The 13,029-nt window shown below is 43.4% G+C and overlaps 1 protein-coding gene across 12 annotated transcripts in view; it reads right to left on the bottom strand.

The window, feature by feature from the left end:
• The window catches only part of SLC10A7 (solute carrier family 10 member 7), a 143,679-nt gene extending 135,299 nt beyond the window's left edge, over positions 1-8,380 (bottom strand). The window contains exons 1-3 of one of the 12 annotated variants that reach the window (XM_042049409.1): positions 7,969-8,315; positions 4,519-4,601; positions 364-500 (exon numbers count right to left, since the gene is read on the bottom strand). In XM_042049409.1, the coding sequence (XP_041905343.1) occupies positions 364-500; positions 4,519-4,601; positions 7,969-8,068 (320 nt within the window). In that variant the 5' untranslated portion in view covers positions 8,069-8,315. Of the gene's footprint in view, positions 1-363; positions 501-4,518; positions 4,602-6,911; positions 7,011-7,968 lie in introns of those variants that run through there. The other 11 variants (XM_042049408.1, XM_042049405.1, XM_042049403.1 and 8 more) reach the window with 11 other exon arrangements.
• Positions 8,381-13,029: the final 4,649 nt, after the last annotated feature.

Genomic DNA, 13,029 nt, shown 5'->3' on the forward strand with positions numbered 1-13,029 from the left:
ACCAGAAAACATGTGTGGCATACACAATATTTATTCACTGATTTATGCTTTTTCTTCAGCATTCCTTTTCTTTCCTCCCCACCTTCCCTGAGACCCAACACATCACTTCAGCTGCGTGTTGTGAAAGAGAAAGCTAACCTGTTGCAACCTCCCTACACGTGAGACTGTCCAGACTTTCTAAAAATGAGACCAGCTTCCTTCAGGGATAATCCTGTGCATGTACTTTGTTTTCAACAGCAAAGTGCTGAAGCACAAAAAACAACCAGCAAAATCTGCAAATACAACAAAACACCAGTTGCAGGATAAGCAGCCCTTTAAGATGACAGCTACAAATATATTCCGCTCCATTATGCTTAAACATACCCTTTTAAAAGCCATTCATTTATAGGTGTGATTGATAATAGCTGAAGAAAGACCCATATTGCTGTTGGGAAGAACACAAGTGTAAAAATCTGGACAAAAAGGTGTAGTTTCACATGCATCAAAGCACTTGTCAGCTCCTGCAAAAGAAAAAGAAGAGAGGAAGTTGCAGTCATAACAGCTGAAATAAGATCACATTTGTGCTTTTAAAACTAGGACCACCGTTATAATACAAAAGGAGTGCATGTCAAAAAGGCACCTTTAGGGATCATCTGATCTCCTCTTTAATAATGAAGTACATCCAGACAACATAAAAGCTGTCTGCTCCTGGGCATTGTTCCAAAAGAAGTGTCCACCACTTCAATAATAGTATAGCTCTCAGAACAGCAGCTTTTCAGCAGGCAGCCTTAGCACTTTGCCACTGCTTCAAAACCTGTGTTAACTGCACTGACAGCTGTTTACTTTACTGACCCTTGATATCAAAAGGCATGAAAACCTGTAGTGAGCACACGATTTCAAGTTTCTCTGTCTAAAGAGATCCACAAACTGTGATTCTCATGTATACGGTTAAAAAAAAAAAAAGGAATTTATGGATGTTTATATTACCAAGCATTCATTTGTGGTGTTGGTTTTTCTTTTAAGGAAAAAAAAACAAACATAAAAAGCAAAGTAATCTGTAGCAGACTTTGATTATTTATTGTAGCAACAGATAGGAAATTTATAGGAAAAAAAAAGTTAGGCTGATTAAGAATAGCAAAGAAAGAATACCAAGACCATAGCTAGCTGAAAACAGTTAAGCCATAAATTTCAGAGAAATGAAGTGTAAAACACCACTGGAGACTCAGAAAACATTTAATTTTAAATACTGTAAGAGAACTCCAGAGAGGTGATCAAGTATCCTTACAGAAAAAAACCTCTTCAGCTAGCTCTGTATCTCTGTTTTTGCCTTTTCAGGCATTTCAAGGACCTTTTACAGAGGTTTTTGAGTACAAGGAAAGAGCCTTATACACTTCAGCTCATTTCAAATCTCACAGACTGAGAATAAAAATTCCTCTTCCTTTTTCTCACAGTAACTCACACTCTTTTCAAGTAAACAATGCAAAAGAACTGATGACACTCTCATTTAAAACCTAATTTGCTAGGATTCTCCAGCTGACACTCCAGATGCATGAAACATATATATATATCACTGTATCACACATACAGAAGTGCCCTTTTAATTTCATATTTTTACAATTGGAAAATGCCTCAAAACCAGACGGTTTTTAGAGGACTCTGTGATACTTCCAAAAGTAAAACCCAAGACAAAAAGAAAGCCTCATTGTAACTTCCAGGGGGCAAGGAAGGTGATACAACACAGCCAACCTACTGCATGGAGGAATGATGTATTACTGGAACAAGTCTTTGCAGATCTAATCTATCAGTTTTGAAAATGCCTCTAGTGATTGTCTTTGAGAATAGTTAGACTTACTTAGAATAGTCATTATTATAATAGTATGCCTTAGACTGTATGATCACAGAACAAATGCTGAGGCAAACAGCTTTCACCCTCTTAAACAGTCTACAGGGGCTTGTCCCAAAATACATCTGCCACCTCAAAAAAGTTGCTGGAAGCTGCTTGGTACAACTCTTTCTGCACACCAGACAGAACCTTGTCTTTCCCAGTATTTCAGAGCCTTTAGGGAGCTTATCCCAGCCTCTCCCTGATCAATGTGGGTCCCTGTTGCCATCCAGCCACGCTTCCAATAGTCATAGCTGGACCCCTCTGAGCAAATACCCACACAGAGCCAACAGTGTTTTCAGTGGCTTGCCAAATTCCTCGTAGAAATGGATAACACAAGTATGTGATTTAATTTCTGGGGCCCTTCGGGAGGTATTTGCTTTAAAAGAGCAAGGTATCCAGTCACTGAAAACTGAAATAGTATTACATTAAGGTGGAATCAAATGTTCTTGTCAGAGAACACAGAGTATTTCTACAAATGTAAGAGGACCCTGGTCACCTCTGGTTCTGAAAGTGTAACAAGGCCATGCCCAGACAGGCTCTCCTTGAATATTGCCAATTATTTTGTAAATTACTTTCTGAAAACATCAGCAAAATTTTTTGAGCATGCACTTTCACAGCAGATTAAACCACAAGTGTAGCCTTAAAAGAACACTAGTTATTTCAAATTTTGTCAGATTTATCAGAAGACCTCTGTTAACACTTACACAACTTTTCATCCTGTCATACAGTATACCAAACACTACTTTCCATCTAAGTAATAAATTATCTAAGGTAGAACAGCTGATACACAGGTCAAGAACAAATAAAGCCAAGAGCAGAAACCCTTTACTTTGCAACCCAATAAAAAGGCATATTGAGTAATAATACCAACTTCAGGTTATGCCTTAAACAACTAAAACATGCCTCAAAGTATTTTAATAAAAACATGACCCGGCCACCTAACACATATAAGGATTGTTTTTAATATACACTTCAGAAAGTAATAGCACAAAGTACAGAGTGAGAAGTTATTTTCTTCCTTTATCTTCTACCCCCATGGCAGAAATTCAGGAAAAGCCTAGCTTCTTCATGAAACATAAAGCTGGATAACAGCACCAGCCCTAACTGCTGCTCCCAAAACAACCTGAGATCAGCTACCTGGATATAAACTTCAGCTCCTGTAAAAGCTCCATTTACATCAATATATTGCTTTTAGTACCACAGATGAAAATAAGTTATGCAAGTTCTAAGTGAGACATGACACATTGCCCAGAAAACTGTCAGTCGCATCACCTGAACTGGAAGGAGTTAGATGTACACTAGCACTGAGAATCTAATCAAGACTTTGATAACGCTACTGATTTCTCTCACAGCTGCTTTACAAATCCCAGGTTTCAAGGATACAAACTAGTGACAGGGAAAGAAATTCTACTTTTTTTTCTCTGCATGCAAAGATTGCTAAGCCTGAAAGAAGAAAATCCCACTCTATTAATACTACTCAGGGCTGTGTTTTGGGTTCTCTTCTCTGTGGAAGAGAGTGCCTCTCCACAGCCTATTTCCACTAGGATTAATTACCATCCCAGGCAAACAAAGGATTCTTCCTGCATCCCCATAAGACCATAAGGCTGCTACAGAACTGACTAAAGTTACCCAGTTCATTTACACAGTGTCCTGGCAGAACTAGAGGTCCTAGTGCCAGGACACAGCAAAGGAGAGGGCAGCCATCAACTCAAACACCACCTCCACTGGAAACTTTACCGCTATAACCAGGATACAGGTGTAGAAACTTCTTTTTTTGTAGAATGCACACTGCTCACTCAAATCCCAGTTCACCAGGAGATAACTGGACAAAATTGTGATGATTCTTTCAGGCATTAGTATCGTGCAAGTTACGAATAGCATGCCCTGTTAGCCAACAGCATAAAGGAATCAGAAAACTAGACTAGCAGAGACATGCAGTGTTTCATTTCAGCTCTGGCTGCGCCTTCTCTTCTTGGCACACAGCCATCATTTCCTTTCTCCAAGACTCCTTTACATACCCCTTCATCTCTTCTGAATCCCAGACTGTTCCTCTTTGAATAATGTGTGACACAAAATTTTAAACAAATCTCAGTGCCTGGGATATGCACTAGACAGCAAGCACCTCAAATCCAGCTGTCCACAATGAAATCCTATGGGAAAAGATTGCCAAGACTTTGCACCTGTATATTGGCATTTTATCTGCATATGAACCCTTTTGTGCTGATCCTAGCTGCTGTCCTGGCCCTACCCAACAAGGTAAGTTAAAGCCACCAGGTCTGTGTTTCCATCAATCCAGCAGTGAACAGCTGCATCTCACCCTGATTTGGGTTTGGGACACAATCACAGTGTAGATCCAGTCTCCAAATTGTGCTCATCACTCCAATTTAGTTAAAGCTGTGCAGAGACAAACAACCCACCCTCTGTGGATGGGTGACATTTATTCACACTCTCCTTCTCACCATCTTCATTACTTTGTGAAGCACCTTCTGAAATCAAGGAGGGTTATTCCATGAATGTCTAACATTTATCTTCTCTTGTTAGCCATCCTCCCAGCACCACCACCACCCCCATTCCAGTTACATTCAAATCTGATCAAAAGGAACACAAAACTTTTTAAAGCACAACAGGAATGAAGCAATGAGAAATTACAGTACCTCGGTTTTTAAGGAGAGTCCACTGTTAAAGAATATAGCTGAAACGGCAATGTAAGTTATGGTAATTTCTGGTTTCAAGGGTCCTAAAAAATACAGACATAGAGAACAAAGTGAACTACAGTCAAAGAGATAATGATACACATATAATATATCAGAGTAAATGAGAATACTTAAAAAAATACCTGGAAAAAGTCTAAGCAGTAATGTCTCTCAAAAAAAGAATGGTGTTTCTATTAAATTAAGAAAGCATGCTATCCATTTTTAAATAAAGGTAAACCAGTGAGTGCAGAGGGAGTTATGTCATCATATAAATTTGATTTCCATGATTAGAAGCCACTGGGAACTCACAGGTAAATTCTGAAAATTTGAAAATGGGGAGTTTTTCACAGTTCTGCCATCAAAATATCACTACAGCATCAGCAAACTCAAACCATACAATCAAATAAAAATATTAGCTGGTAGCTTCACAGGGCCATTGATATCACTCACACAGCTACCTCTCAGTTCTTGCTCTACAACACACACACCTGTCTGCCTGCACAGAGGAACCCAAATCATACCTTGCAATGATTTCCTCAGGGCAATACAATTCTGTGTTATTCCCCTCACAACAGAAACCGGTTCAAAATGGTTCATTCCAGCCCTACTATAACACATTTCAGACACTGCTGAATTGAGATCGGCAAGGCCAGATGCCTGCACCTCCAAGGGTTCCTCTCTATTAAAGGCTTACATTTGTATATATTTATATATTTTTTTCAGGGAGATTAAAATACAGTATTTTTTATGCTCCTATAAAAATGATGAATTCTCTTAATACACTTTGCCTTCGGAGGCCACCAGGCATAAAATGTATGTGCTCATTTTTTCATGAGCGTGCAACCAGATATTATGTTAGAAAGAAAATATTAGCAGGCTACTTAAGACCAAAGTAATATCCTCACTCTCCAAGTGACCCTAAGTTGTCATGAGCAAAACTGCAACAGCAAACAAGCCAGCCTTGCCTCGACACTCCAGAAGAGAGGAACCTTTCTGCTCCCTCGGATGAATGATACATTGATGGTCACACTGGAGTAAGGTCAATGATCCTTAAATCAGAGGGATTTGATTGTACAAGTCAAATTTGCAGCTCAAGTCATTTCAATCCAAATCCTACTCTCAGAGAGAACTCTGTTGATGAGACACTAAAACTGTGTGTGCCAAATACAAAAAAAAACCAAAACCAAACCAAACTACATACATGAAGTGTAAGGTAAAAATAAGACAGGAAATGCAAGAGTTACAGTTGCAACAAAGCACATGACTAGTTGCAAAATTATGGCATGTTAACTGAATAGATGGGAGAAAAAAACCCAGAAAGATTATATAAATACATACAGCTATACAGAAAACTGTATTTTATAGACACAATTACCTATTTTTTGTAATCATTTAGAAGATTAGAGTATCTATGTGCATGCACATACACACTAAGCAGACATGCAGTGGGTTAGTCTGGCTAAAATATGGGTTCTTCCAGGGCACAGTTTTTTCCGATTTAGGGTTTTTCACTGGGCTACCTGAACTCCTTCTCACAGGAGAAACCTCTACCACCAGAGCAACCACACACTCGTGGAGCACAGGGAACTCTGGTCACAACAGATCCCCTTCATCTCTGGTTATTTCCTGGTCAGAGAAATTCTTTTTACAAAGGAACTAAATGGGCTCATTTATCAAATAGGAAAACACACAAAAAGGGCTTGGCTTATGTCGTGAAGGTGACAACAACACAAATCTTTGTTATTTATGGCACAATGTTCCACGGGTATGGATGCTGGACCATCCATACCATTCGCTAAGGCCCTGCAAATTGCCGTGCACAGCTTTATCAGCTGGAAGATGACAAACTAAGGTTTTTTCATGTTGACACTTCCCACCTCTCACCTCTTCATGCTTTTAAGAAGAAATGTTTTTCTTCCTCAGAGCACTGAGATCACACAGTTTCAGAGGAGGGGATACCACTATGGGGAACACGTGCTCACTAGTTTCAATCAGTGCTTCCAAGATTTTTCAAGCAAGTTGTCCCAGGAACAATACTGTGTCGAAGCCTGACATCTCTTTGCAGCAGAATTAAATGAAATGCTCCATCACAGTGCTTCCATGCAGGAAGTGAGCCGAGGAAAAATCATCTCCTATTCTAGTTAAAAGGATCTCCCACACGGCTGCCAACAATTAGCACGGCAGTCAAAGCAGAAAGGGACAAAACACCTGATACTATCAATTTCAAGTTGTCTCTAAGGTCTGCCAAAAACACAGCACGGATCCTGCAAGAAGCTCCGTGTGGGTCCTATTCACCTATGCAGAACAGCACACAGATGTTAGAAGGGATCCTTGCACAGCAGGAATTTGCCTACCCTGAACTCCATGAAGTACCGGAGCCTTAGTTGCCACAGCAAGTGTTCAGAGCCATATTTTTTTTTTAATCACTTTCTTTTTTTCCCAGAACCTAAGAGGTGGGAAAAGCTTGGCTCCTCAGTGAGAAGCTGTCTATTCTCAAACTCCAACTCTGTTAAGAAGAAAAAAAAAAGGAATTAAAAGAAAAAAACAACTGTGCCTATAAAAGCATAGATAGATTCTTCCTCCTCTCACATAATGTGGAACTGCTATAGTAATTCTATTGAAGTGTTCTACATTCCTTTCCTTAAGCCATAGGAGAACAATTAGGAAGAAGAAATACAAAATTTAATTTGTTCTTCAAAACTGTGAACATCTGGAGCTGAAGTTCCAATGGAAACTAACCAGAAGACACTTCCAGCGTTTATACTTAAAGATACATTGTTTATGTTTAAATAACAGTGGATATTTCATCAGCCCTTGTTCCGGGAAACATACAAGCCCTCCCTGCTTAGCAAGGGCAGATCTGCTTTGCCCCCTAAGCATTTGATACCACTTTGCACAGGATCAGTTTCCCTGTCTTCCCCCACCTTTATGAGGAAGTAAGTGGGAACAACAACAAGACCAAAAAAAAAAAACCCCAAAACTTTAAAATACAAGTGTTCTACTATAAAGTGAAAGAAAAGGTCTGGCCGAAACACAGCACCTGAGAGTTTACCACAATACACCTCCGGGGAAGCTCCCAGATGGCAGAAATCCATACCCTGCTCTGCCAGGACTTCATGCCCAGAGCTCTGGAAGTTATGACTTAGTTGAACAGGAGCACATTCAGAGCCAGTCACCACTCGACTTCCATCACTCCTAATCCCAAAAGAGCAGAACGCTCTTCCAGCCACTGGTATAGTGCCGAGCAAAGACGCACAGGAACACACCCGGGAGCAATTCCCGGGTGCCTGAGGAGGAGCGACTGGAAGCAGGCGGAGAAGGAGGGCAGGGACCCGGCACGGGGGGGGACGGGAGCTGGCAAAGTGCCGGGGGCTCCCGCTGCCCCCACCGGGGCACAGCGCCCGCACTCACCGCCTTTGACGCCGACGCCGGGCTCCAGCCGCGCCACGGCGATGACCAGCACGATGCCGAGGATAAACCACTCCTTCCGCAGCCGCTCCAGCAGCCCCATGGCGCTGCCCGCCGCTCCCCGCCGCCCGGATCGGCTCCACCAGCGCCACTCGCTCCGGTTCGGCCGGGCTGGTCCGGCGCCGCTCGGCTGCTCCGGGCTGCTGTGGGCGCGGGGCGGGGCGCGGCCCCACCGCCCGCCGGCAGGGCCAGCCGGATCCGCTGACAGGAAAAGTCTCACCCACCGCCGCCATCGCTACCACGCATCTCCTAATAGGCGCGCAGCTCCGCGCTGCCGCCCGCCCGCACGGCTACGCGTAACTCCGGCCCCCCGCTGGCTCCAGCCGCCCCCGCCCCGCATCCCTGCGCCGAGGCGGACACCGCGGGTGGCGGTGGCGGGAACGGGACGGCGCCGTGGCTGCCGTCACCGGCCGGGTCGGGGAGGGCGCGGGCACGGAGCCGGTGCCGGCGGGCGGGCGCGGGGCTGGACGGGTGCGGCGCAGCAGGGCGGGCGCGGTGGTGCGCGCTGTTTTGGTACATTACAACGCCCGCGTGACGGCCGGCGTTTGACGCGCGGGAGGGCGGGCGCGAGCCGGGAAGCGCCGGGGCGGGAGGCGGGATCCAGGATCTCTCCGTGAGGGCGGGCGCGGGTCGTTGGTGGCCGGGCGAACACCGACAGCCGGGCTCCCCGCAGCCCTGGTCGCGGGAGCGAGGAGCGCCGGGCGGGCGGGGGCCGCCGCCGCGTCACGCATCTCTTACCGGCGTGCGCGCACGCCCGGCCGGCCGCCCGTCCGGGCGCTGCGCCGCCGCCTCCAGGGGCACGTGGATCGGGATCGCCCTGGAGTTCCCACAGAGCGCCTGCCTGTCCGTTCTGGGCAGACCCAAAGGCAGGTACCGACAGCATCGCCCGCGGTGTGTCCCGGGCCAGCCACTTCCCAGCGGCGGGCCGTTCCCTGGTTTCCCTCCGTGCTAAAAACACTTCCACTAAAACAGCATCGTAAAACCTCATCTTGTTGCTCGACCCACGTTTGCCATTCCCTGTTCCCCTCTTGTGGCGCTTCCCCGATGGATTAATCAGCCCAGCCCCTGCCCGGCCACCGCGCTCCAAGTCTCATGAACAAGGAGAGGATAAAGCAGGAGACGCGCTGTCTCTCAGCGGCTCCCACCGGTGCTGCCGCGGCTGCCCCGTCCCGCAGGGCTCTCGCACACACGGCTGCTCTGTTGCGTGATTCCTAAACAGTTAGGGAAGTTCATCCTGCACAGCCTCTGCGGATGTATTCAGGCTTCAAGGAATAGCCCTGCCACAGGCTTTCTGCTATCAAGGAAATAAACGTTTACAGCTGAAAGCTCAGCTGCGATCTCCAAGAGCGGTATATCCCTGCGTGTTCTGGGAGGTTCACTTGCGTAAACATGGACGAAATTTTTGGATATGGGAGGGAACGTGCATTGTCCCATCCGCAAACAGATCCAAACTGTGCGGTTTAAAATGATTATGCATTTCACTGCTTTACTAAAGTTTACTGGAGTACGTGTTGATCCTCGCTCTCTTCTCAGGTGGGAGAGACAGATTGCAAAACCTCACTGCATTTGCCCAGCGCAGCCACTGCGGGTTGGCTGTTTTGGGAGAAAATAAATGCATAATGTGTTCATCTGGAGCAAGCTGTGATTATAACGAGCATAGGATTTGATTAGTTGGAGGATTTGATTGCTGTGCAGGAGAGATAAATCAGATGAAGATGTACAGTTAATGTTTGTCATATAAACGATATTAAATCTCTCTGTGGGTACTCACTCACAAGTGGCCCTAGTTCCAGGACATCTGCACCATTCATGGATCAGAGCATGCATATCTTTTTGTATGTGGCTCTGAAAGCACACCAGCAAGAGCACAGGCCCTCTGATCTGAACACAGCAGGAGAGCAGGCAGATGTCCATGGTTTCCCAGGTGGTTTTGTTGTGAATTTGTACACAGCCCTGGAGCTCCTAGCAGAGATGGGAAGTAGACTTTTCACCCAGTTCCTAGGGGTTCCAGCCAGGCTGATGTGTTATGAGATGCAGAGGCCTCACACTGCACCAGCAGGTCTAGAAGGCAGGAGCAGATTCAGCACAATTCAGGAAAAAACATAATGAATAATCTGTTTAGGCCAAAAGTTAAGTTAGAAGTTTCATAGAGAATGAAATTGCTGCAGTGTCAATTCCTGAAGAAGCTGCAGAGGGATGGAAAGAAGGGCAGGTATGGAGGATGCTCAGTCTGGCAATAAAATTCAGTCCTGCAATAAAGACAGCAGTCTCACCATGCTTTTGCATCACAGTTTTTACATGGTAGTAATCCTGCCCCTCATTCTTTGCAAGTGGATACTAATCATAAAATTTTAATTTTGCTTACTGTTCAAGTTAATTCTAGTTAATTTTGCCAACAAGTTTCAGATATTTACTCACAGCAGATGTAATGGGCAAGTTAGAAACCTCAGTTTCAGTCCTAGGCTCAGGAAGATGCTTCTCAATTTCCCCTCCAAAGGGTCACTTCCTGTGCACAGTCCCAAGCCTGTTTCTCCTTGTCTAAAGAAGGATGAGATATCTCACTGGGTATTACATTTAGAACACTTAAGAATATATATATATATAAAACCACAAACAAACAAGAAAACCCCACAAAATCAAATGGTCATCAGACATAACAGACCTTCCATCTATACTCAAAATAAAAAGATAAGCTTTAATGAGGCTCTGTTGCTTCAAGTGGATGCTTTGCCTTTAAATTTTTTCCAAAAGATCTGAAGTTTGTAATAAATATCTTTTGCCAAGTGAATTACAAAATACACAAGTTCACAAGGCCCTCTTCTTTTGTAATCTTTAAAATCATATGCAGATATTCTAAGCTGTGTGTCAACAGACTTCTACAAAGACATTTTTGCTGTTTTATTTTTTTTAAAGCTGCCCTGCTATTACTGTGATAAGCTTGTATGTCTTTTAGATTAAATAGATGAAGCTGTTCCTGCTTTTAAATAAGAGAGCACTCTCTAAGCCCTGTCCTGTCCCACTAGAGTGGAACAGAAAGGAAGAAAGCACTACATGTGAATTGTATAATTGGCATGGCACTCGCACACCCTAAATCTGTCTGCAAGACAGCATCACTATTGCTATCAGGGACTTTATCATCTGTATTGAGGCATTTGGTCACTATTAGAGAGGGACAATCCAGTGTCTGTCCTGTCACCCAAAACTGTCTCCTGCAACATTTCACATTCCTCCTCATGTTCCCATACAGATAATACATATATTCTAGTTAAACACCAGGACTCAAACAGATCTGGAATGGTCTGGCACATGTGTATGTGTATTCTCTGTTACATTGTACAAAAACATTTTGGCGTGTATTTAGCTGTGGCTTAGACCTAGTACAGGAACAAGAATTCAGCTTGTCTTTGATTTCACATGACCAAATTTTCATTTTTGTTCAACTGCAAACATACCTTGGGGCTTGCAGATGCTTTCCTGCCTCCAAAGGCCCTTGTGCTTCCTTCTGCATAATACAAAAGCTTTGTGACACGTGTAGCTACGTGGCACCAAGCCTTTGTTGGTTTCAGCAGGTAGCCTGCTGAAAGCAACAGGACTGTTCATGTGAGCAGGGACTGGTTTTCATGTCTGCAAAGATGCAGGAGTGGACTGGACATTTCTGGGCTTCACATTTTGGACAACCAGCCTGATCAGTAACTGATGCCGAGATGCCGGCTCCCCTTTGTGCCATGTGGAGCCTATTCCTTTTGTGTGCCCAGCCTCTGATCTGCACTATGTACCTCACTGCCTAATAACTGCACAGTTATTTTAGGGAATGTGCGAGGATTTTTATGCTCCTGAGTAGCAGATGTCATCTGATTATGCGTTTAGACAGGAGAGGTTTTAATATAAAGGAGAGGGGATCACCAGATAAAGCGAGCTTAAACGAGAGGAAGAGATAGTATTAAATAATTTAGCTTGAAAAGAACAAAGATATTCAGAATGAACAAGATAAAGAGAGGTGTTAATTATAAATAGGAAAGTTGAGGAGAAAAAGTGGAAATATATGGGAGGCGGTTTACAACACATTTATATTTCTCACAAGCACTTAGTGGCATGATCTCAGATTTTCTCAGGCTCTTGAAGAGATTGCTGTACTGATCCCATTAGCTGGATTTCCTTGTGGAAGAGGAATTTACAAGTCTTTATTCTGTCTTGGCCTAGGTGCTTATGCTGCTTTAGGCATCTGCAAGGGGTCTTTTGGTTGTTGCTATTGAATATTATTGAATACCTATAAACGCTTAGGTATTGCCAGTTGCAGGACTTACTACCCTTATCATAATGCAGTAGCAGGAATTATGTACAAGTTCAATTTGGAACAGCACTTAATGGGACTTAAACACACATAAGTATGGTTTTCTAAATAGAAGCTATAAGATGATGAAAGATTTTGTGAATCTTTGGGTTTATTATTATGGTCTGATCTTTTTTTTCCCCAGAGACCTTAATGCGTAATACTTTTTTTGTTTTTAACTTGTGATAAAAGGTCCTCTTACATATTTAGTTATTCAACAAATAAGCAATTTTTCTTTTACTTAAGAGCTCAGTTTGAAATTTTCATGAGATAATCTCAGGCATTAGGAAGAAAATCTAAAAGATAGCAAGTGGGGGTTTTGCTGATCCCATTCCTAGAACCTGCTTGTCCTTACACAGAAACAGAACCTGGTTTACTGATGCTCCACTCATGATATTCTCTTGACTTTTCCTCCTAGACTACCAAGAGACTATACAGATTGAGAGAAATTTTCATGTTTATCACTTTTTCACAGAAATATGGTTTCCCAGTAGACAGCAAGGCTATAATGTATTCAGAAGGTTGCATTTAAAAAAATAAAAAAGGAAAAGAAAAGCTATTGGCATAATAAAGCTGTGCTCTTGATACAGATTATGGGCTTCTTCAACTGCAATTCAAAAATATAAGACAAAAAACCTATTTTTCTAAACCATGGAAAGCTGTACATATTTAAA

The sequence above is a fragment of the Corvus kubaryi genome, unplaced genomic scaffold, assembly GCF_017639235.1.
Source record: "Corvus kubaryi isolate FWS band 111438036 unplaced genomic scaffold, C.kubaryi_AGA036_p1.0 71, whole genome shotgun sequence".
Classification (NCBI taxonomy): Eukaryota; Metazoa; Chordata; class Aves; order Passeriformes; family Corvidae; genus Corvus; species Corvus kubaryi.